We start from the raw sequence: 25,681 nt of genomic DNA, 5'->3' as shown, positions 1-25,681 counted from the left end.
TGCAGGGTGTGAAAACCTGCAGCCAACCTGTCTCCCTACAGGACAGGCTCTTGCATCTGTTACTTTCCAACTCAAGTCACAGGATCACCACAGTTGGAATAGACCTCAGAGCTCAACATGTCCAACTGTCAACAGTCCCCCCCCAATAAAATATATGTATCAATATCTGTATCACCCTTTAGAGCACATCCCAAAGTGCCTCGTTCACACAGTTTTTAAGTATTTCCAAGTATGGCAATTCTGCCACCTCCCTTGGCAGCCCATTCCAAACACTCAGCTACTCAGTAAAGAATATCTTCCCTAGAATTTCTAGTCTAAACCTTCCCTGGTGCAACTACAGCCCATTTCCTGTAGTCCTGTCATTATCCACTTGAGAGAAGAGGCCAGCACTCACCTCCCCACAACCTCCTCTCTGGTAGTTGTAGAAAGCAATAAGGTCTCCTCTCAGCCTCCTCTTCTCCAAACTAAACATTCCCAATTCCCTCAGCCTCTCCACACAGCGCTTGCTCTCCAGACTCCTCACTGGATTGGGTGCCCTTTTCTGAACTTATTCCAGCAACTAGATATCTTTCTTGTAGTGAAAGGCACAGAACTGAACACACTACTTGAGGTGCAGCCTCACCAATGCTGAGTACAGGGGCACAGTCACTTCCCTTCTCTTGGTGGCCACCCTACTTCTGATTATGTTGGCCACCAGGGCACACTGCTGGCTCATTCTCAGTCAGCTGTCAAACAGTACCCCAGGTCCTTTTCTGCTTGCCATCTTTTCAGCTACTCTTCCCCAAGTCTGTAACATTCCATGGACTTGTTCCAGAGTTCAGGCCCCGGCACTTGGCCTTGTTTAACATAATTTTAATGTACTTGGCCCACTGGCCCAGCTGCTCCAGATCCCTTTGCAGTGGCTTCCTACCCTCAAGCAGATCAACAGCCTTGTCGCCCGTAGTCAAGACACAAACCAACAGAGTCAGTTTATGCGGTGCTTTATTCAGGGCCCGGGAAACCTGAGGACTAGTGTCCCAAGTCAGGATTCCAAAGACCCTCATTTTTGGTTTAGCTTTTATACTCTTTACATTGTGAGGCTACGTGCAGAATTACATATGTTCAGGTCACAAACAACTACATAAATCATGTAGATAACAATAGACAAACATCTCTAAATGGTAAATCTTGTACTAGGAATTATCATTTAGGTACTCCCGCTTCCTGGGTACAATAGCTCATCTCTTATCTTTTCATACAAGGTGTTAGTTTAACTCTTTCCACACGTTTCACATGCCCTACTGACCCCTTTGATCATAAATCACTGGAATTAGCACATTCCTTGCCGGTTCCCCCAAGACTTGTTCCCAGGGTTTGACTTTCCGGCCTGCCTGACCAGTTCAAATCTTAGCCTAACTACTTTGAAATCTCTATTTCTTTTTCTTTTTCCTACTTGTAATTTCTATTTACTTTCGCTACTTGCAACAGCCTCACCCATCTCGCTGTAATCTGCAAACTTAATAAGGAAGCCCTCAATCCCCTCACCTAGATAATTAATGAAGATATGGAATAGGACCAGCCCCAAAACTGAGCCCTGGGGAACACCATCAGTGACCAGGAGCCAACTCGATTTGACTCTGCTGCTGACTGCCACAAAAGGAAAAACAGATTCCTTATCTGCAAGTGAGATTACTGGTGTTTAGAAAATAAATTATCCTGAAAAAAGTATTACGGACAAGAAATGTCTAGGTAAATTATTACAGACTGCATTTAATTGTTTGCAAACCTCATCTTTAAAGATCATTTTCAACCCCTGCCCTCTGCTGAAACCAGCAAGGTACCACGAGGATAACTGTATACTAGATAAATCTGGTCTCCCAGATTTTGGCACTGAAAATGTTACGAAGGACTAGGTGACCTTAAACTGCAACCCAATATCTAGTATTCTATTAATTTCTTTTGACTTATTTGATAACCATAACACAACTACAGCTAAAAAAAAATGAAAGATTATAAAAATATATACAAGATCTGATTTTAACAGAGATGCCTATTCATGTCAGTTCTTCCTGGGAAAATATATTGCTTTTTTACTAGGAAAAGTAGATATTTAAATAGGTTACGAATGGAAATGGATTTAATTTGGGAATAAAATATAATTCAGTTCTCTTTATTTGCTTCAAACAAAACTCACATATAAACTACATACAAATTCTATATTGCTTGGGGCTGTGTGGTCTTTTCAGAAGTTTTTTCAAAGAAAAAACAAGATTTTCTTTTAATGTGAAGTGCAAGAGAAGTATTTATTGCCTGCTGTGTCCGCAGAAACAATATATACAATTCTTCTATTGCCAAATTCATTTCATTGGGAAAAAAGAAAAAACAAACCCAAAAGATCACAAAGCCTGAAGATAAAGGATTCCTTTTCATCTAGTGAAAATCCTAGTGAATTCCCAGCCAGGGAATTCAGCAGAAATACTGAGGATGCAATTTTAAAGCTAGAGGGCTGCAATTCTGCCTTCACTGCTCATTCCTCACTCCTAGCTTCTACTTGCTCCTGGCACTAGCACTCATGTAGAGTAATATCTGAGAGTTATTTCAGTAAGCTGGTAACAATGTAGATTAACCTGGAAAGGGATGTTTTATGACTAAATCAGCTCCCTGAACTGGCTTGCAATATGGTCTCAGGATTATCAACAGTGGCTCAGGGGCAGGATCATAGTAGTTGAGACTGAAGCTGACTTACACTCTAGCAAAATCACACTGTAACTTGGCTTTCACTCTTCTTGGACTACACAAGCCCAACCCAATCAGTCTCAGCACTAGCACTTCTAGTTATGGAGAAAGACATCAACTGCTGGAACCAAACCAGTCTTCCACTACTTCAAGGTAGTCTACAAGCAGTTGTAGATCTTGTGACTGGCATAGCCACTAGCACGTACAAAAATGAAGCAAAAACATTTTTTTGGCAGAAAGTAGAAGTCTCGCACTTCTTAGTAACATAACTGCAGAAAAGTTCTTATCCTTTAACATTTTCTGATAAAGAATGAGAGAAAAGCAAACACCCTCGGTGTATAAGTTAAACTAATCAGTGCCACTGGAGTGACCTGAGCACCATGAGGAAATACTTATCAAGCTTACTTTCACTTTATTTAGTAATGCTCCTGACAGCAGAATCTCCAATGTATACTTCACTACTCTTTTCTATGGACTATATTGCCACACATCCTCCCCAGTTCATAAACAGAATGCCATAAAATCCTGTTTTATTATTTACATCATATGTTTTGTACATAAATACATAATCTTTACCAAGGTGATGCTAGCAGTACCAAGGCTAGTCGACAAAGCTTAGTTTCTCTAGGCTGTCTCACTCACAGTCATCTCCAAAGAGATGACAACCTGGTAGTGCTGGACACTACCATGTCTGGTTCACTACTCGATCATATTCTCTGTGCTATTCTTCATATCAGTGCTAATGTCTGACTCCTGATCAAACCATGGTGGGGAGCTAAAATACCACAAATTCCCAATCTACTTCCCCAGCAAACAAACATAAAATATACCCACACACAGTAAACCAACTGCTACTGGTCTGGCTGCCTGAGGATCAGAAAAATGTAAATTTAATAAAGATATGGTGGGAACAGAGACTGGTGGAAGGGAAATCTTTTGGCAGCAACTGTTAATATCAAATCATACTCTTGAAAAAAAAGCTAAGTCATTTGTTCATGTAGTCTAATTTCCAAACATTATATGCAGCTTAAGGAAAAGCATAATTTACAAAAAAATAATTGTCATTTAAGATCCTTGTATTTGTAGGTTTCGTAGACCAATTTCTTTGGTCTCAGTGTAGCAGCATAGTGAGCAATTGATCACAAAACGAACACTACCAGAAGATTAAAATTTTTACCAAGGTCCAAATACTACCATTAAATACAGTAATTCTGGAAAGCATGAACACTTTCTTTTGGTTCAGTGCACATTGCAACAGCAATTCTTTCATGTTTTCCAAAATCCACACCATCAGATAAATGTTAGCACCCAAACCATAAAAACAACACATAAAAATAACAATTTGCTTTCCCTACCACTGACAATACAGAAGGAAGAAACGGATGCCAGGAACTGGCATCATGACAAAAAAATTACTATTTTCTTGTTGAAGTCTGAGATCAAATGGGCAAAATTCTTTGAAACCAAGAGCAAAAGAGATCAAAAGTCACTAACGCCAAGAGTTAGTGGGTAAAGTTAAAAGCTTGCACTTATCCGAGATTCAGAGTAGATCGCCACAGAGGTTGAGATTTATTGAACACAAGCCCAAGTGTGGGCTTGTACTTGTGTCAAGTACTTCTCTAACAACAGCACATCTCAAAATTACACTATACTGTATACATCAACTCTTTCTTACTGTGGTCAAATTTGCAGTTTCCTGCTCATTCTTTTTATTATATTTTCTGAAGTTCACTCGAATCCTATTATGAACTTTGCAATCAACCCAAAACCCAGCCAGTTTTACACTTCTGTCCCCACAGTGAATGATCTAAGCTCAAAGACAGATTTAAGTTCCACCAGGTTTTAAAGTAAAGTTGCAGGGCATGAATTCATGAAAACATGGCATGCATTGAGGTACTATTAATCTCTATGTATCATTTAATACTATGTAAGACAGTGTCTCATTTGAAAGAAAAGCACACACACACAGAAGTAACAACAAAGCAGCTGCCAGAGGTCCATAGTGAATTTCAAATAAAGTGGTTTTGAATTAAAGTACAGTTCATTCTGTGACAGAAAGCTCCCATCACCTACAGATCTACGATTACTATTTAGCAGCACTGCAACTACATACCTGCAGATAACAAGGTCCCATGAACCCTTTTAGTTGCCTCACCTTCTCTAAAGCAAAGCCTATGCCTTTTACAGCCACAGACCTCTTCCCCTATCCTGCCACTGATTTTTTTGCAAAGTTTGCTTTGCAGAACATAACTGCCTTTTAGACTGAACTGTAACACAAGTCTGCTGTCACTTTTAATTTCCAGTAGGAGCATACAAGCCTGGTTCGCATACATGCATAATTTAACAGAAGTTAAACTGTTAGGCATAACCATCAATCATGACGTTAGAAGTCTGTCAGAATTAGTTAAACTCACCTCTTTATCCATACTCTCTAAATCCTCTTTACATAGAGTGTACAGAGGCATTGTCTCAGACATACTTGGCTGGCGTTTCCGCTTAGATGGACCAGGCTGCTCTTCATTTTCACTTGCTGGTAGGTCGTCTTCTTCAAACATCTCCTGATGAGGCTGAACAACTCTGAAAAATTTCAGGGGTCCCATGTAAGAAAGATTTACTTATTTACAGCTTGTCTAGAAATATAATCCTATAGTGAATTTGACTGCTGAATATCTATGACTTTGCTTTAACAGAGCACAATGCTGTTAGAAGAAGAAAATAAGTCTACCAAAGACTGCTTTCATTTTTAGTCTGATGGTTTAAAGTTTCTTACCCTACCTTTGACAAGCTATTCTCTCTCCTGTCTTTCCATTGTTCATGTAAGAAACCATTAAACCTTTCTCAAAGCCAAGAGTTTCAGTAGCTGAGGGTGACAGTGATTAAGGAAAGGTATAGGATAGTCTCTGATGACAAGAGTTAGAGCACAGGATGGCTGCTTCTCATCAAGCCTGTTTTTTCAAGAAACAACTTTAGATCAGCAGCCTCACTCAAAAAAGTCATTATGAAATCATGTAAATCAAGTTACAGGTAAGGTTATACAAAATTGTTTCTCCTCTCATAAACCTAACACTTTTCTAAGAAGACCATCTGAGTATTTTTTTTTCTGCATCAGTACTGCAATCCTAGAACATCTGAAGTCTGAAAGCCACACAAAGCTGTCAATTGAGCTAATTTGGAGGGTTCATATTTCCTAATATACACACCTCTCCTCTCAGATACCCTGGATAGCTGCAGGAGATTTTTTGAATTGCAGATGGTGAGGGAAGGGAGCCAAGCCTCTGCTGTGCTACCAGAACCACACTATCTGCCACAAAAGAGCCCCATTAGCTTAATACTACTCAGCCATAATCAGAATTATATCCACTCATAGGCTGCACTTTTGTAGAGTGGAACTTCCTGTGATGCCAATAAAGCAATTGGGATGTTGTGGAAATTAACAAATCAAACTGTTTTTCTGTTAGAATTTTTCACTGCAGCTTAACAGTTGTGGGATTTTTTTTTCTATTTTACAAGACCACACAGTTCAATTTTGTTATTAAACTGCTGCTCTCAGACAGTTTCCATATGTAAAAGCAGAAAAAAGTACAGCATTTGGCTTTATTTTCCAGAAACACTGGGACCTCTTAGCAGAGCATTCAAAAAAGCAATATAAAACAAAGACATCTTTAAGGTTTGTGAGAAATATTTTTATTTTATCAAAGATATTTTTAGGCTTCATATTTTCAGCTGCTTGTTACATTTATTAAAATTTAAAGACACACAAATGAAGAAATTTACATTTATTTCTAATCAGACGAGATTCATCAGTTCTTCTTGAAAAAATAACACTGGATTGAGCCCTGCCCAGGTTAGTTGGTGCTTGCCAGTCTTACATGCACAAGCACAAGTATATGTGCTGGAACTCATTGCATGCAGGGTGGGATCAGTATTTGCAGAAGTAATAAGCATCTTAACACTTTAATTGATACAGCATCAGGGCAAAAGCTAAAATAGCAGCACCACCATGAAAATGCCAGAACTATTAAAATTCCATTAGGGATTTCAGTTTGGTACTTTATATTTTTGCTGTCATAACAAGCCCGATAACAACACAAAAATGTTATAAGTGAAATTAATTTATAATAATCTTAAAGAATTGCTTCAATCACCAGCAGATACTTGACACACCTTTTCAAATGAAACATTTGGTGCATCGTAGCGTTATTTAAAACCAGACTAGAACTTCTAACTCACTTTGGAGAGTACTGATTCCATATGAAAATGCAGATTCTTGGGATACATATGGTGTGTCAAAGCTTTGACACACAGGTTATTTTTAAAAAGGAATTCTTCCAGTTCTGATAGAGAAGAGCTCCTGCCAGCCATCAGTCACCACTGAGCAGCACTACACTCCCTTCCAGTACAGCTGCAAACTCTTTGCCACGGTTCCACTCAGGCTGCAACAGCCTTGACAAAAAACAGGTGTTAAGTCTAAAAAAGCTGAGTGCAACAGCAAGATCTTTGCTTGTTGCACAAAAAAATTGACCAAATGAACTGAATTATCTGCAATTCACTGGTGACAGTTTCACTGCAAACTGTGTAGCTATTTATATTCATGGTATCTGGTTTTAAATTATGTTTCAAGTTTTATCTGGGAAAGAAGCTAAAAATGCCCAACCCAAAATAAAAAAAGTGAGAACTGAAATAGTTCTTATGCCATGGTACTCAAGATAACTTGGAAGCCTTTTTCAGCCACTAGCCTTGTAAGAGGTCATCTTCCAAGCACAACCTCTAGTCTTACAGTAGGAGACCAAATACCCTTCCTATGGCACGTGCAGCTATGATCTCCACGGGTTTCCTCTCACAGAACTGCAATTTCTCTGCCAGCTGTGTGAAATTCAGAACCAGATAAAGTTTTGGGAACTACCAAAGATGATCATTGGAGGCTTTGACTACATGCAGCCACAACAGAAGCAGTTGTATTAACAAGACTTATCTAACTCTACACTGAATTCAATGGTTTAGTTACAAATATTCTCATCTTTCTGCAGGAAGTGGTCATACTAAGCCTACCAAGGCACAAAGTACATTGTACTCTACAAGAAATTGCTGCACTCAAGTATTTTTCTCTGAAGTCAAGTATCACATCATTATTTAAACCGGAGATGAGACTTTTTAAAAAAGCTATTGCTCTGTGCATTAAGACAAAGCAAGTAATTCTAAGCAAGCTCTTGCTCAGTCAAAAGACAAAGCTATTCCTATTTAGCTTTTTGTTAATTCTTTCCAGCCTTCATGGTAGGCTTGCACTGCACTTCCTATCTATCAAAAAGTAGTCAAAGAAGTATTTGATTACTGTATTCCTTTCCTCATGGACTTCATAATCACACTCCTCACCATCTTAACTGAAGATAGAACTGCTCTGAGGCATACAGACATGCCACAATAAAGAGATCAATGTTCACACCTCACTGATTTTAAAACTGGAACCAAATCAACAGGAAATGATGATGAAAAAATTGACTATTTCCCAGTATATATCTTATGCTAATCTCTTTTCTCACAGCTGCTTAGTTACAGGCAGAAGTTGCAGAACTGTGCAATTGGATTCACATTTTTAGGTTAAAGCATCTCAATGCTGAGAATTGACAGTGACAAACTGCTTAAGTTAAATAAAGTAAGTTGAGTAGAAAGCAGATAGAGCCTCATTACACCCTCAAAACTGGCTGAGGCTCTGAGAAAATCAATTAAGAGGACAGCTGAAGTATATTTTTCTCCTTTTTTTGTAAGATGGACAAAGGAAGAAGCAGTTCCACATTTTAAAAAAAATTAGGCTTAGGTATGGACATAACTCTTCATTAAGTTGTTGACAAAGGTAGAATAAACATCAAAACCTGATCTTCTAAAAGCATAGACTGATGCATTAATATCAATCTATGTTCAACCTTCTCAGCTCTATTTCTAGACAAATTCCTTTTCAAAATAACTGACAAAAACCCAAAAAGCTTATTGGCTTCTCTCTGGATACATTATCTAAATAATTAAAGTTTTTTGTGTTCATTTAATATGTCATAGTAAAGTAAAATACAGAATTTAAAGACACAGTTAAAAAGGAACGAAAACCAAGATTCGTTCACAAATCAGAGACTCAAGTGTTGAGAGAAACAAGGAAGTGGAAATAATAAAAGTCTTATAAAAAGATGACAACTGAAAAAAAACCCCATAAGCTGAAATAATTTAGCAACAGGAAGATAGAGTGGAAGCATAAGAAGCTATAGTAATGTACAAAATGTTTACAAATATTATACTGCAAAAGTGGCAGGAGAGAGAACAGAAAGGTAGAAAACTGTAATTGTACTATTTTTATAGCTTTTTGGAAAACTGAATTGCTTCATAAAAACTGCTATGCTCTGGATCACACTGTACAAAGGAATTGTGATCACATTTTTTAAAGATAAAAACTTTATCTTTAATTGGATACTTCTTTACCACTGGAGTCAACCAGGCTTGCTAAGCTTGTTACCACTACAGAAAACAGATATGATTATGCAAAAACTTAGGGATGAATTTTAGATACTTTATGCAACATAGCTTGACCAAATCCACAAATTTTGATGTATCCAGCTGCTAGCCCTTGTACTTCAGAAAACAGGCAGCCTTCTCCTGCTGTTTGAGTCTTTCTTTAGTGACTTAAGGATTATTAACTAGCACTCAGTCATATGGCCTTATTTAATAATACTGTCAGCTATACACCCCTCTTGAAACACTTGTGATACTCCTCAAAACAAAACACAAAGCTAATATCACATCTTAAGTAATCAGGTGAAAGGGAAAATTTTATACAGAAAATCCAAATGTTATCAGATATATTATCTAAACAAAAAACCAAGGAGTATTCTAAGATTTCTTAGAAACATTAAGTTGTGCACTCTAAAGAATGTTAGAAGTGAGGCAAAATGCATGTTGCATTTATTTGTTTTGAGGTTTCTAGTTGCATTTAGTTGAGGCACAAAAAGCATCTGGAAATCTAGCACGTGAATTTTCACTTCAGTGGGCTATTCATTTTCTCTCATTTCTTTGGCTTTCTATAAAGAGAAGTAAAGCAAACATGACAATTCCATCAAATGCAAAAATAACAAGAGTTAAATTTACTACACCATATGAAAATCTAATTGAAGTGACTCTTAGCTATGCTTTAGGTACCTGAAGGATGAATGTTCACCATGGACTGGCAAGGTGATGAGAGGAGCTGGAGGCTGGATGTACATCGACTGGCCAGAGGGCTGAGCACCCTTCCTGATGAGCTTCCCAGTGTTAGGATCATAAAGTCGAACTTCAGGACCAGGTTGAGACTTGGGATGGATAGGTGTTGGGTGAAACAGAGTGGTCTGAAATGTGCTGTGTGTATCAGGAAATATGGCAGGGCTATTCTCTCTGTTGGACAAAGTTCAGAAAAAATTGCTATAGAAATTTAAATGAGCTAGCTAACCAGAATGTAAAAAAATGAGCATTTCTTTGTTCCAAGGGAGAAAGTGATAAGGGGAGGGACACAGGGTAGCCAGGAATGGTTTGAAATGTATCTGAAGAAACATTTCTTCATCCCCATGCTCTTTAAAGTCTCACTGACTTTACAAGAGAAAAATGCCAAGACACGGATAACATTTTTACCTTGTTTACGTTATTAAAAAATTTACTAAATATGCCTTAAGAATTGTCTTGACACATGAAGTTATTGAAATTATTTCCAGGTAGCAACCATGGTACAACTAGAGTAGCACGATAATCCACATTTATGGAACAAGGAGAAAAACATGACATTGTTCTGTATCTTGGTATCTGCTCTCCAAATTCACTCAGAGAGAATATAAACACATGGTATTAATTTGCAAGTCATCCAAACTTTTTTGTTAAACCCCTAATCCACCTATTATCAACTCACTGCATTTTAAAAATAGTTTTAGAAGTGTCAGCAGAGAAACATTCAGAGATCAGTCAGTAGGAGAGCACACTATCCAATCGTTATGAAGTGCCACAAAAAAGAAAGCAAACTCAATAATTATTATTTTTTAAATAATCAAATAAACCAGCATGTTATGCACCATGAATCCAATGCTATAGAAAGCCCCCCCCCCCATATTATATTATGAAAAATACTAGAAGTGTGATAAAACTGGAGTTTTTACATATGCTTTCATGGACTTTTCTGAAATAGTCTTGCAATGCCAATACTTAAGGTCAACCAATTTGAAGCTTATTTATTCTTTTTTGATACTCTTCAGCTCCTTTTATAGGCAAAAATTTTCTCAGCGTTTACCCCTTGCCTAGTTTGTAAGTGCTTTAGACCAAAAATCACTCTTTCAATTAGCTTCCCTAAAGAGAAAGATCTTTTCCAACAAGTTGCATATGTTGGATTAATAAAGTAGAATCATTTCCATTAAGATAAATGTCTTACTGACTGTAGTTTGTGGTCTGTGAGTGGGGGAAAATATGAAGTGAAGGTATGCTGTACTTGAAACACACAATTAGGAAAAAAATCCAAACTATCATTGTGCTTCAGTGAAATGGAAGAGTAAACTATGATATATAGAGTAAATCAAGATATTTAGAAAAAACAACATTTATCTACTGAGAATTTTGCAGTGTAAGACCTCTGAGACAAGTTAAAATATTCTATACAAATACTCCAAAGTTTGATTTAAAAAACCCACATCTGATCGCACTTTTAAAAATCAAAATATTCTCGCCAAGGCATAAGTAGGATACATCTCTTTTCTAAGTTTTAGATATCCTGCGTCTAGTCTCCCATTTGATAAGGTACTTCACTTCCAGACATTTCTACTTTTAGTCTCTGGAGTGTCTCAGTACTTAACACATGCACATTCTGCCCTCAGAAGGCAGCAGAAAGCAAATCTCTAGCTCACTTAAGACAATCACACCAGTACCAGTTTAATACAGAAAACCCAATACACCATGCCTCTTTCTGTCTAAACACAGAAAGGAAGGTTCTCTGTTAGGCTTGCAAGATGATATTTACCTGAGTCTATCCAAACAGATAACAAATTAAGAAGCAGAAGCTGGCCCTACAGCATCTTGTGATGAGTTATTTTAGCCATGGCACCTCCTGTTCTCTCAAAACTTCCTTTCTTCCAGTGTTTCCTTCTACCTTTGTAACATCCAACTCCTCAGATTTTTCTGCTTAATTTTTCCATTTCTCTCTTCCTCCTTGCTACCAAGTCTCAGAAAAAATGCCATACTTTACCATTTTTCATATATAGGAGATGTACTTTTAAAACTTATTTGGCAGCATGAATGATTCTGTGTCTTGGTGGCATTTCCAATGTTAGTCTGTGGATGGCCTGATAAAGTCAGCTGCTCCAATTGAAGATGGCAAGCACCAACAACTGCTACCACAGGTTTCTTTAACAGTCTGAAGTTTAAGCAGCATAGAAATGGACTGAAATGGAGGGTTCTTACATGAAATCTGTAAGCATCACATACCACATTGAAGTTGTCAGAAACTGACAAATTCTGCTGACATGACTGCTGTCATGGATGGCTTTGTCCTTTTTTGGAAAGAACATGCTAACAAGGTATGGTGGTGGAGTTGCTTGTTATGTGAGAGAGCAATTATAATTGAGGCAGATAAAGGCAGAAAGTCCAGAGGCAGATAAAGAGCAAGGTGACAGTTTGCAGGCAACAAACTAAAGAGCTAATATGGCAGGGAGACACTGCCATGGCTGTCTTTTACAGGCCACCTGATCAGGATGACAGGGCCTTCTAGAGACAGCTGGCAGTAGCTACATAATCACAGGCCTGAGTTCTCATGGTGGACTTCAGCCATCCTGACAATTAGCTGGAAAGGCTACACAGCCAGACATGTACAGTCCAGAAGGTTCCTGCAGTGCATTGATGGTAACTTCTTGACATGGGTGGTGGAGAAACCAATGGGGAGAGGAATGCTGCTGGACCTTGTACTGACAAGAAAGCAGAGACTGGATGAGGATGTAAAGGTTGGGGGCAGCCTTGACTACATTGACCATGAGCTTGTGGAGTTCAGGATCATGTGCAGGAGGCACAGAGAAACAAGAAGTATCACAGCCCTGGACTTCAGGAGAGCAGACTTTGGCACCTCCAGGGATCTGCTTAGCATGGTACCATGGGATAAAGCCCTGGAGGGGAAGGAAGCCCAAGAAAGCTGGTCTGTATTCAAGGATCACCTCCCCCAAGCCCAGGAGCAATTCATCCTAACAAAAAAGGAAGAAAAGAATGCCAGGAAGCCTACATGAATAAAAAAGGAGCTCCTGTACACGATTAAATGCAAAAAGAAAGTCTACAGGGGGTGGAAGCAAGGATAGGTAGCCTGGGAGTAGTATAAGGAATGTACTCTGAGCAGCCAGTGTTGGGCTTAGGAAAGCTAAAGCCCAGACAGAATTAAGTCTGGCCAGGGACATCAAGGGTAACAACAAAAGCTTCTACAGGTACATAAGGGATAAAAGGCAGTCTAGGGAAAATGCGGTCCCTCTCCGAAAGAAAAAAGGAGACCTAGTCACATGGGATATAGAAAAGGCTGAGGTAATGAATGACATTTTTGCCTCAGTCTTCACCACCTCTGGCCACAACACCCATGTTGCGTAAGGCAAAAGCAGGAACTGGGAAAAGGAATATCTGTCACTGTAGAAGACCACACTTGAGACCATCTAAAGAACCTAAAAGCATGCAAGTCCATAGGATCTGACAAGATCTCTCCTTGTGTCTACAGAGGGAGCTGGCAGATGAAGTTGCAAAGTCACTTTCTATTGTATTCTATTGTATTTGAAAAGTTGTGGAGCAGATCTGCTCAGGCATATGGAAAATCACTTGGTGGTTGGAGGCAACCAACACAGCTTTAGCAAGGGCACACAGTGGCATGATAAATTTAGAGGCTTTTTATGATGGTGTCACAGCGTGGTTGAGTAAGAGGAGAGCAACTGACATCATCTACCTGGACTTGTGCAAAGCCTTTGACACTGTACCACACAACATCCTGGTGTCTGAAGTGGAAAGATTTGGACTTGATGGATGAACAGCTCTGGGGATAAGGAATTGCCTGGATAGTTGCACTCAAAGATGGTCAACAGCTTGATGTCCAAATGATGAACTGCAATGAGTGGCACTTCTCAAGGGTTGGTACTGGAACCGGTGCTGTTTAACATCTTTGTCAGAGACGTGACTTTACTGATGACACCAAGCTGTGTGCTGTGGTTGACACACTGGAGGGAAAGGAGGCCATCTAGAGGGGCCCTGAAGGCTTGATAGGTGGGCCCGTGCAAACTGCATGAAGTTCAGCAAGGCCATGTGCAACTGAGTCAGAGCAATCCCAGGCACAATTACAACATGGGCAGAAAACTGACTGAGGGCAGCCCTGGGGAAGTGGACTTGGGGGTGCTGGTTCATGCGAAGGTCAATATGAGCCAGCAATGGGCACTTGCCAACTGTATCCCAGCTGCATCAAAAGAACTGTGGTCAGTAGATCAAGGGACATGATTCGCTTGATAAACCCTGCCCTCATGAAATCCCACCTGGAGTACTGTGTCCAGTTCAGGAGCTGCCAAGACAAGGACATGAAGCTGTTGGAGTGATACTAGAGAAGGGCCACAAAAACAAACAGGGAGCTGAAGCACCTCTCTTGTAAAGATAGGCCAAGAGAGATGGGGTTGTTCACCTCATCAGGAGATGAAAAGGCCCCAGGGAGACCTTATAGCAGCCTACCAGTACCTAGAGGGGGCCTACAGGAAAGATAGGGACAGACTTATTACAAGTGCATACAGTGGCAGGACAAGGGAGAATGGTTTTCAGCTGGAAGAGGGTATATTTAGGTTAGACATTAGGATAGACATTAGGAAGAAATTCTTCACCATGAGGGTGGCACAGGTGTTCTAGGGAAGCTGTGGATGCCCCCTCCCTGGAAGTTTCCAAAACCAGACTGGATAGGGCTTTGAGCGAGGGCTGATCTCATGGTACATATCCCTGTCCACACTTGGGGTTTGGAACTAGATAGTTCTTTTCCTAAGGTCCTTTCCAACCCAAACCATTCTATTATTCTATGATTCTATAGCTGTATTAATTAGTCATTGTATGACTAACCTAGTTTTATGATCCCTACTCCCCCAAGCTCCCACTTACCTGTGTGTTTTGATGTAGTCATCCTTCAAGGGAAAGAGCTGTTCCTCTACCTTGTCCCAGCGCTCCAGACAGCTCCACAGCCAGTCAGGGTTTACAACATGGAGGTCTTTGCAGTCCTGAGCTTGTCGTACTTTCTCTGTGCCTATTTCAAAGTTAAATGTAACATTACAGTGTTCCCAGAAACACAGAAGATAATTTTATGTACACACTGATTTAAGAAAAACATTTTGTGATCCATCTTACAGAGAAAAACACCCCTCCCCACAAAATAATTGCAATTGATAGAAGTGAGACTCCAAGGACATCTAAGGAAGATGTGATAACTTCAGTCAGATGATGGCATTTGACTTCCTGAAGCCTTGGCACCCTATAAGCAGTCAACTAAAACGATCCATACGGAAAATCTCTCCATGTTAACTAAATTAACAATACAAAATATACTTCTATATTTCACCTCCTTCATTTCTATTTGTCAAAGCCTAAGCAGCAGTGACTCTTAAAAGCCTAACACTAATTTATCTTACTGATTTTCTTATGCACAGTCTCCTGTACACACAATATATCTTTTAAAAGCCATCCACCCACTCAAATTCTATTTGCCAGAAATGGGGGCAGAGACAAATACATCATTTTGTGCATAAAGAGGAGCAAGTGTGAAGTTGAATGTAGCAGGCAAAAAACAAAGTCAGAATTTCAGAACAATGATAACAAGGAAGCAAGAACAGTAAACTAATCTGATGGTTTCAACATAAATCCCTGGAGTTCTGTTTATATGACTGTCATTTAACAACATTTCAACTAAGATGAAAGTCTTGAAGAACTAATACATCTCTGCATCACTTGCAGATGAGAACAGTTAACAGGCAAATATTTTAAGGTTTGTGTACAACTGAACGAGAATATACTCGGATAGACAGATCAGCTGAAATGCACTCTAGGACTGACCTAACAAGTTAGAAAGTTCAGTTTCTAGATTTCTGTAAATTCAAGAGACTAAATAAACAGAAAGGGCATATCACTGTTCTTTACAGAAGTACTGAAAGTTTGTTTCGTGACTTCTGTTCCCTCAAACCCAGCAGAGTACAGGAACAGTGCTACCTTTCCCTCTAATTTTAGATTAAAAAAAATATTATGTACACAAAAACATTTCCTCTCTTTTCAGTACCAAATAAAGAAATTCTACAGTTTGGGACTTGAGAGCTGTAATTGCAATACTGTACTACACATTACAATTCTTGAGCTCACTGAACACAACACACAAAAGCACATGATTTCACTAGTAAGCACACAGTACAGTTAATCTGAATTGCTGGGCTACGGTATAGAAACTGTGCTGCTCCTTTTGGACTTCCTTGAGGGAATCTGAAGAAAACTACAAAACCACACGTTCATCTCATGTCAAATCTATGAAGTTATGTGAGAAGATGGCTTCCTCCAACTATTTTTAAAACTTATGTTTTTGCATTGATGATTTCTCTGGTGTTTCATCGTGCCTACTGTTCCACACAGATACACATTTGGCATTCATGCACAGCTGATTGTTTGATACCAGGTGTATGTCTCAAACATGAAATGCCAAAATGGCACTACTTTGTATAAAACTCTTCTGGTTCTGAAACCACAGCTTCAAAATGTTAGGTTATTAACATAAAATTGAAGTTGGCAACAAGATGACCACTATGTAACCTTCTGAGGGTCAAAAGTTATAGTACATTTCCCACCTGGGCAACATCAAGGCTACTTCCTACCCACTTCTAAATCACCTATTGCACACTCCAGCATACTGAACATAGCATGGGGTAACAAAGCTGTGTAATCTCAGGGGCTGCCTTCTATTTCTAGCTGACATATTCACACATCAAAATTTCACACATATGATGAGCAAGATTGAGTGGAACACCGCATTCATACGGGTAGGAAAAACAGTACTGCAAGCCTTGCCTCATGCTTTCCCTTTCCTTAGTGAAACTTCCCCTTTTGGATTTTTAAGAAGAAACAGCAGAAAGGATTTTAATCCATCCAAGCAATAGTACTTCTGATGCAATTAGGAACATCTGAGCTGGGCTCAGATAAAAAGAAACCCTTAGGAAAAATGATTTTCTGGACTCCTTTTTTTCTCATCATTCTCCTCTAATTACCTTGCCTTACTTCAAATTTTAGTCTAAAAGCCTTTTAAAAAGTTAAAAAGGCATGCAAGCTTTCCCTCATGAAGCAGTTAAGTGTCTAAATTCATATCTGCTATCTGATGAATACAGACTGAAGTATCTAATATTGAGCTTTGATTATTTTCAAAGACACAGGGGTTTTTTCCCCAACTATTGATCTAGCACACTAAGTCCATCATAAAACCAAGTCCCTGTGCAACACATCTACGTGTCTTTTAAACACCTTCAGGGATGGTGACTGGACCACTTCCCAGGGCAGCCTGTTCCAATTCTTAACCATTTTTTTACTAAAGAAAGTTTTCATAATACCTAATCTAAACCTTCCCTAGCACAGCTTAGGCCATTTTATCTTTCATCTTGTTCTATCACTTGTTATTTGGGAGAAGAGGCCAGCACCCACCTCAATATAACCTCCTTTCAGGTAGTTGTAGAGAGCAGTAAGGTCTCCCTTGAACATTCTTTTCTCCAGACTGAACAACCCCACTTCCCCTCAGCTATTCCTTTCAAGACTTGTGTGCTAGACCCTTCTTCACCTCTGTTCTTTTTGGACATGCTCCAGCAGCTTAATATTCTTGTAGTGAAGAGTCCAGAACTGAGCAGTACTTGAGGTGCAGCCTCACCAGTCCCAAGTATGGGGGGACAATCACTTCCCTAATCCTGATGGCCACACTATTTCTAATACAAGCCAGGATGCTGTTGGCAGCCTTGGTCACCTGGGCACACTACTGGCTCATACTGAGCTGGGTGTTGACCAATACCACCAGGTTCTTTTCCGCCAGGCAGCTTTCCAGCCACTTTTCCTGCAGCATTGCCAGGGACTGTCATGACCCAGCTGCAGGACCTGACACTTGAAACTCAGGCAATTGGCCTCAGCCTATAATCCAGCCTGTCCAGGTCCCTCTGTAGAGCCTTCCTACCCTCAGCAGATCAAAACTCCCAACCCAAGTTTGCATCACCTGCAAACTTACTGAAAGCGCATTCCCCTAGTTCAGATCATTGACAAATGAAAGAGAACCTGCCTCAGTACTGATACATGGAAAACACCACTTGTAATGAGCCACCAAATGGATTTAAACTCATGTCTTGGAAAATATTCTTCAGAAAAGATTATAATCTTTTAGACCCATCATAGCTATGTCTGGTAAAGACCTCACACCAAGTCATAGGACAAGGTAACAAGACTATCAGCTGGCAGTTTTATCTTCTCTCTTGGTATCTCAAAAAGATAGATAAAAGAATAAGTATTTTTTTTTAAAGAGGTATGCGAGGATGAATAAAAGAGAAAAATCCAAGGCCTAAACTGGCATATTTCATTTCTATCCCACTAGAATAATCTTTAAGTGCCATGGACAGCTTTATGTTCTTCATCAGCAAAAACTCAATACAAATCAACTACAGTTTCTTTTGTTTAGCAAGGAACAAGATGTGTGAAATAGTGTAGTAACTGCTTAGCCAAGTGTGTACAAAGCTCTAACAACTCATCATCCAGTGCAGTTTACTGCTGCTTAAAGCAAACAGCAGATGTTTCAAAACCAAAAGATCTATTCAGCCCACAGCTAAGTGGAAAAGACTATGGGACAGACTTTTCTCAGTCACTCAGACTTATGAAAGCCGATAGATGATACAAAGATCCTAGTATTTTCCTTCCTACAGAATTTTAAAAAATCCTATTTTTCTCCAAGAACAAGGATTTATTTAATTTCAGAATTCAGAGTATCTATGGCTGCAGAGAAACAAGCTGCCTACCTGCTTAGAAAAAGACACGTATATACAAATAAAATAAATTTACATTATTTACTGCATTAAGCTGGAAAGCTGTAAATGTAATCTAAAATAGTATTCATTAGCTGCCCATTCATATACCAAGCTATGATGGTTACTTTTCAGGGAGAAAATCCATCCCTCCAAGACCTACAAGGTACTCTGTTTTACACTGACTTCTTCCCTTTTAGTTTCCTGTGACAAACTCTTCCTCTGTTTGAAAAAGTTCACAGTATTCACACCTCCACTACTGTTGCTGGTTAAGTATATGCCACTTATTACAGCTCAGTTAATGCAAAGTAAACATTTGTATGGTTTAACATCCGCAATAAGAAGCTTGTAAAATAGAGACCTACCTTCTAACCACACGAGAATCAATATAAAAATAATGTTTATAGGTGAAGTAACCCAAATCCAGCTGTGACAGGACACAATTTATATTCTTATGATCTCCAATGAAACTTTGGTTTCCCTTGTAAGATTAGGATGACGCAACACAACTAATCCCATATTCTTCAGTTTAAAAAAAAACACAACAAAACACAACAGTACCAAAACCCTATCACATAACCAAGCCCACAAACAAACCATGAGGATCTTACAAAAAAGGGCTATTGGAGAATGTTTTTTTTCACACTAAATCCCCCTACTTCATTGCCATTGTTAGAAAAAAAAATTGTTGACAATATTTGAAGGTATTTTTTAGTAACAAGTGTAACACCAACATTGCATGACTACTTTGAAAGAGATGCCAGGTCTTGACAAAAAGTCTGAAAAAAAGGTACCACACTGAAGACCTCAAAAGAGCACTAAAAATTGTTTTAATTAACTCAATTCAAATACTGTAAAAGCACATCAAACCCTAGGGTATTGAGTGGATGGCTTGCTAAAAAGGTACTGAATTATTTGCTTATCCAAGTAGAACACTGTATATTCCAAAACAAGCTGAAAAAAGAAAGCAGGCCTCAACTGCTTTGCGTTCTTGTTAGCTACAGTTGTACCTTAGCATGTGCTAATGGTGTACAACAGTTTCTCCTCTAGAGAAATGCATATATTTGGCAGGGGGTGGGGATGTGTCTGTCTCATTGTACATCCACAATCAGGAGCCATCTAGTGCAAGTTATACAAAGCAACACTGAAATGAAGCATTTTAAGATTCAAAATTGGAAAAACAAGACAGTTACATTGACAGGTATTATGTCTCCAGTGAAGTATGACAAGCTTGTGCAATTCTTTGCTGATAAGAGAATTGCTCTTCCTGCCATTTTAAAAGAGCTGTTCAGAAACTGTGGAAAAACTAGAGTCCCAAATTGATGTATCCATCAATTTTATAACTTCCCATTCTCTAGGTCATCTATCATACCTTCACAAGTCAGAATCCCAGCTAATCTCAGTGAAACTAACTTCAGTCTCTTTGGGGTTTTATGTAGTTTTACTGCACATCTGCAGCAGGACAACTAGCACAAACTTGCAATTTCACTGTTTTTATTGTGATGCTACTTGACCGGGTTGCTAAGTTTGCCTTACCAACTTTTTAATAAAAAGTACTAGTGATTTTCTTCACTAGAACTACATTGATATAACTGGACAAGGATGACCAGCCTAGTAAATATACAGCCTTATTGTTACTTAGGCTAATGTATTTTTAAAACTTAGTGCATTAGCATATTACAATATACTGATAAATTGGTTGGTTTTAAGCCATAGATTTTTAATATTATTCGTATGTAAAGGGATAAAAATAAAGGAACTGAAACATTCTCCTTTTAGTCACTAAACACCAGAGGTTTTTTTTTTAAATCATTGCCAACTCAACAGGAAGAAGTGATTCTTGGTCAGATGTATAATAAATGGAACAACTTACTTCTGAAGTCATACACACTTTGAGAAAATTATACATATCTATTTTATAGCTAGTAAATATATATTCCATTCTTTTAGAACGTAAGCTGGTGAAACAAATATGCTTCTGATCTACTGAAAGCTTTCACGAACAGCAGTTAAGAAAAAAATATTCCAATAAGCATCATATTTCCTTGCTTACGACATCTAAAGATGTCCTAAAACTATGTAGGATTTCCATGGAATTTTACTATTGGATGACATGGTTTTGATTATCAGATATTTAAATTCCATGCAACTTCAAAAGATGAACAACAAGGGAACTAAGGGCCAGAGTATGCAAAAAACCCTACTAATTAGAAGCTAGTTAGTGGTGGCCTGTTAGCTCCTCCATGAAAGTAAAGCCATCCATTACAGCTATGTAAAAACTTTGCTTTGTGAAATGTGTTTCAAAATGAAGCTAAGATCTCTTGTAGCTCTGAAGACAGACAGGCGATGCACAGAGCAGTGAAAGGGTTATCACTGTATTCCTATCTCTTAAGATAATTCCTTTGAACTCAATACAAAGTGAACATGAGGTGAAATCTGAGAAAATAAGAAAGCATTGCTAGAACTCCATAGTAAGACCACTATAAACTTTTCTGTCACAAATGTTTCTATTCAACATTTCCAGTAATCAAAGGCTCAGTATCACCAACTCATAACCAAAAAGTGAAACATGACACATTACATCAGAGGTTATTTAGTGGGTCCTCCTTTTAACAATTATTAGCTGCACATGATGAAAAAAAGCAGGAAAAAAGTTTTGGTTTAGAAAGAATCTTCTCCTTACTTTCAAATCTAATCTGTTACATAAAAGCCTGTAGGCTACATAAAAAAACCCCACAAGACATGAATTAACTGGAACAGATGGAAAACTCAAGCCTCATTTACCTACCTGTCCTTGCTGCAATGAGATGCGTTGCTTTGTCAGGATCATCAGCACTCAGTACTAGATTCTTCACAATTTTAGCACCAAGTGCTGTGGCATGATAGTGTTCCCGTGTCTTCTCAATGGGGAAGTTTGTTGGGTAGAGGCCACTAAATATTATGGTTACATCTGCCAACACTTTACTTTTCAGTTCTGGTACTATTTTTCTGATGTCTGGAATTTCCTCAATCTCTTTTTTTAAGTATTTATCATACTTTGTGTAATAATCAGTGTGAACCCGCACCAGGATCTCTTCAAGGTATATTAAATGGTCATCATCATCTGTATCATCCTCCTCTTCTTCTTCCTCCATACTCTGGTCTAGGGACTCACCCATTGTAATACCAGATTGTTCACTATTCTGAGACTCTGTTTCAGCTTCTTTCTTGTCTGCACACCCATTTCCTAAATCACAGAGGCTTTCCTGTTCACTTTCTTCTTGAGCTTCAAGATCATTTTTCTCATTAATATTTTCACTAGGTAAAGACTGCATGTCCCCAGAATGGTTCACCAGACCATCCTTTTTCTCACTTATATCAGCACAACTCCCTGTCTGCAAATTTTCATCCTGCTGAACTTGTTTGGATTTCTTCCAGCTTCTCTTTTCCTCAATCTCAGTATCTAATACAGAAGTGGATGAGCTTCTGGTATCCAATCCACCTTCACTTTCACTGTCACTAGACAGCTCAAAGTCCAAGGAATTTGTCTTGTCTTGGGTCTGCTGCTTCTCTACAACTGTTCTGTCAACTTGTTCTAAACAAATCCGAGATTCTTTTGCAGTTGGCAAATCATTAGTGACCTCACTGTCCTTTTTGTGATCAGTGCTATCATTTAAGGACTCCTGGGCATTAACTTTATCACGAGAGTTCAAATCAAAGTCATGTGTTTCACAGTTTACAGAAATACTCCCATTTGCAGTACAACTGTCTTTTGTAGCTTTCTTGAGACCGTTGCTTTGTTCTTCTACACACGTAACACTCTTTATTTCTTCAGCATCTTTTACTGATGCTGCTGCATCCAGTGGCTCGGTATTCGTAGAGTGGTTTACTGAGGCACAGGAAAGAGAGAAATATGAAATACATTTCTATAATTTCTAGGGTGTTTTTTTTTTTTTGAAGCTTAAACAAGATTCAGTTTTCTTTTTCCTTAAAGACATGGTTAACATATCTGGTTAGACTTCACTGTGTTTAGTGACAACTAGACTTTTCAAAGTTAAGATAGTTTAGGAGTCAACGATTATGAGAAAATATGGAAAACCTAAAAACCGTACTTTGGTAACAAAAGCTGTGTAAACAGCTTTAAAAAAAACACCCAACAACAAAACAAATCCCACAGGTCATAAGTAATCATTAGTTGTACAAACAAAGGATGTATCTTTAATATAAAATTTGAAAATTACCTTTCAGGACAAAGAAACTACTACAGAGAAGAAGAAAAAAAGGGGCAGAATTTCCTTCAGAAGGTCCCAATCCAGAACTACAAGAACTTCCTTTATAAACTTCCACTAGTTTCATATATTTCCTATTTTTCATAACCAAAATAACAGTATTTTAAGAGCTGAAAAGATACACATTTTAGTGAAACAAAGATGCTGTTTGATGCTCACTTGAGAATGCAAAGGGTAAAAGGCACAGCAGAAAATTAGCTTTAGGATATGTCTTTAGATGTCTGCAGAGAAAGAGACACACAGACACTGCAGACACTCAAATTTTCACACACTCCTCAGGAACACTGGATAAATCCACCCCACTCTGCCTGTCTTTCCTGTGCATGTCCTTGCCCTGCAGGTAACTATACAAGTCAAGAGCCGAAGTCCTGCATCATAGTGGCCTGATTCAATTTTAGTACATTATTATAATTTCCAAATAGGTGATCTGTACTCCTCTACACGTTCTTCAACAATTTGCCCCATCAGCTCTCCAAACATAACATCCAAAATGCTATTACCAGTACACTATTTTTTCTGTGGGTGCCCATCTAAAGGGAAGCTATCAACAAGTACAACAAATTCAAGAAGTTATACTAAACTACTGCATTTGTGCTGCAGATGCACTCACTCTCAAGTGCAATAATCTAGGATTTCTCATCTGAGTGTAACAGCAATAGTAGTATAAGGCCACCACAATAAGTTACAGTTACATTTGATACCTGGAAAACGTGGGAAAAGTGGTTTAATATTTATATAATTACCTTTCTTTTTCATTTGAATTTCTCTTGATCCAGGAGGTGCATTAATATCTCCTATCCCCTGGAAGTATACATATTTCTTCACAGTTATCAAATTGGGTGCAAATTTCCAAACATCCTCTCTGTCATCAATGATGCAAACCATGGAATCCCCACATGGGAAGAGATCTCTAAGAGACAAAATAGTTGAGAAAATTAAGCCAATTTTTGGAAATTAAAATTATCAATTAAGATAGTGTCTGATGATATTCCGGCTTATTACAGGACATGCTTATGTATGAATGTATTTAAAAAAAATCAGTAACATTAAAATTACAGAATTCAAAACACAATATTTGAATTAGTTGAAAATAATGAAAAAAGAAAACAACTATTCTAAAATTACTATCCCAAAGGCTAGAATCAGGAACCAACAAGCCTTTCCAAAACATTTCAATGTTTCAGTCTAGTTTTCACATTTTATATTGATGAACAGCCCAAATCCAACTATTACATGAACACCACACTAGAAATAATTATGAAAATAAAAAACACACAAGAAAACTTTTTAAAGAGTAGTCATTCAAGACAAAGGAAGAAAAAAGTACTAGTCTCTCATCTACGTGAAAGTGGTAGAGTAGAATCATAGAATTCCTTGGGTTGGAAGGGACCTTAAAGATCATCTGGTTGCAATTCCCATGCCATGGTCAGGGAACACCTCCCTCTAGACCAGGCTGCTCAAAGCCTCATCCTATCTGGCCTTGAAGACCTCCAGGGAGGGGGCATTCAAAACTTGCAGTAAAGAATTTCTTCCTAATCTAAATATATGCTTTATCAGCTTAAAACCATTACCCTTATGTTACCACTACATCATGCCCTTCTAAAAAGTCCCACCTCAACTTTCCCATAGGGCCTCCTTCAGGTACTGGGAGGCTGCTGTAAAGTGTCCCAAGAGCCTTGTCGCCAGGCTGAGCAATTCCATCTTTCTCAGCCTGTCATTACAGGAGAGGTGCTCCAGCCCTCTGACCATCTTTGTGGCCCTCCTCTGGACTCCCTCCAACAGCTCCATGTCCTTCCTGTGTTGGGGACTCCCAAATGAAACAGTAGTCCAGGTAGGCAGAGAGGGAGAATCATCTCCCTTGATCTTGCTGACCACATTTCTTTGGATGCAGCCCAGGATACAGCTGGCCTTCAGGGCTGCAAATGCACACTGCTGGCTCATGTTGACCTTCTCATAAACCAGCACCCCCAAGTCCTTTTCCACAGGGCTGCTCTCAATCTGCTCTCCACCCAATCTCTAACTGCTTGGGATTGCACTGACTCAGGTGAGTTGCAGGACCTTGCACTTGCTTGTAGTGAAATGAGGCAACCAGGTGCCACTAATTGCCAGGTAGTGGGTGTGAGCTTGTGTTAAGCCCACCTGTGCCTGATTAGGTCGGGCCCCACAGCGCATGAGCAGCATTAGTGGGCCAATAAAAGGTGAGGCCCTAATCAGGCACAGGTGGGCTTAACACAAGCTCAGCCCACTACCTGGCAATTAGTGGCACCTGGCTGCCTCATTTCACTACACTTGGCCTTGCTGAATTTCATGCAATTCGCATGGGCCCACCTCTCAAGCTTGTCAGGCTTCCTCTGGGTGGCCTGAAGTTCTTAATACATAAACATGCATAAAAAAACAGAAGCAAAAGAAGAACAAAATTTTTTGTTTGCTATGGTCTGATGGGGAGGGGGCAATAATTTTTAACCTAGCTATATGAAATACTAAAGATACCTATATTTTGAACAAAATCTTAGCTTATATTCTGGAAATATCAAAACCTGAATCTAGACTGGAATACAAATTCAGGCTTTAGATGACCTAATGCCATGAAATACTAGAACAGTAAGTGCTAGATGTGTATCACATCTGAAAGTGAAAATACTAGAC

At 38.8% G+C, this 25,681-nt stretch overlaps 1 protein-coding gene across 2 annotated transcripts in view; it reads right to left on the bottom strand.

The window, feature by feature from the left end:
• Window positions 1–25,681, bottom strand: part of CTDP1 (CTD phosphatase subunit 1) — an 87,919-nt gene that overhangs the window by 34,491 nt on the left and 27,747 nt on the right. For both annotated transcript variants that reach the window (XM_030446042.1, XM_030446043.1), the window contains exons 7-11: window positions 23,779–23,945; window positions 21,556–22,635; window positions 14,851–14,992; window positions 9,892–10,122; window positions 5,130–5,292 (exon numbers count right to left, since the gene is read on the bottom strand). In XM_030446042.1, the coding sequence (XP_030301902.1) occupies window positions 5,130–5,292; window positions 9,892–10,122; window positions 14,851–14,992; window positions 21,556–22,635; window positions 23,779–23,945 (1,783 nt within the window). The remainder of the gene's footprint in view (window positions 1–5,129; window positions 5,293–9,891; window positions 10,123–14,850; window positions 14,993–21,555; window positions 22,636–23,778; window positions 23,946–25,681) is intronic.

Source organism: Calypte anna, chromosome 2, assembly GCF_003957555.1.
Source record: "Calypte anna isolate BGI_N300 chromosome 2, bCalAnn1_v1.p, whole genome shotgun sequence".
Taxonomy (NCBI): domain Eukaryota; kingdom Metazoa; phylum Chordata; class Aves; order Apodiformes; family Trochilidae; genus Calypte; species Calypte anna.
This window is presented reverse-complemented; position numbering and strand designations above follow the sequence as displayed.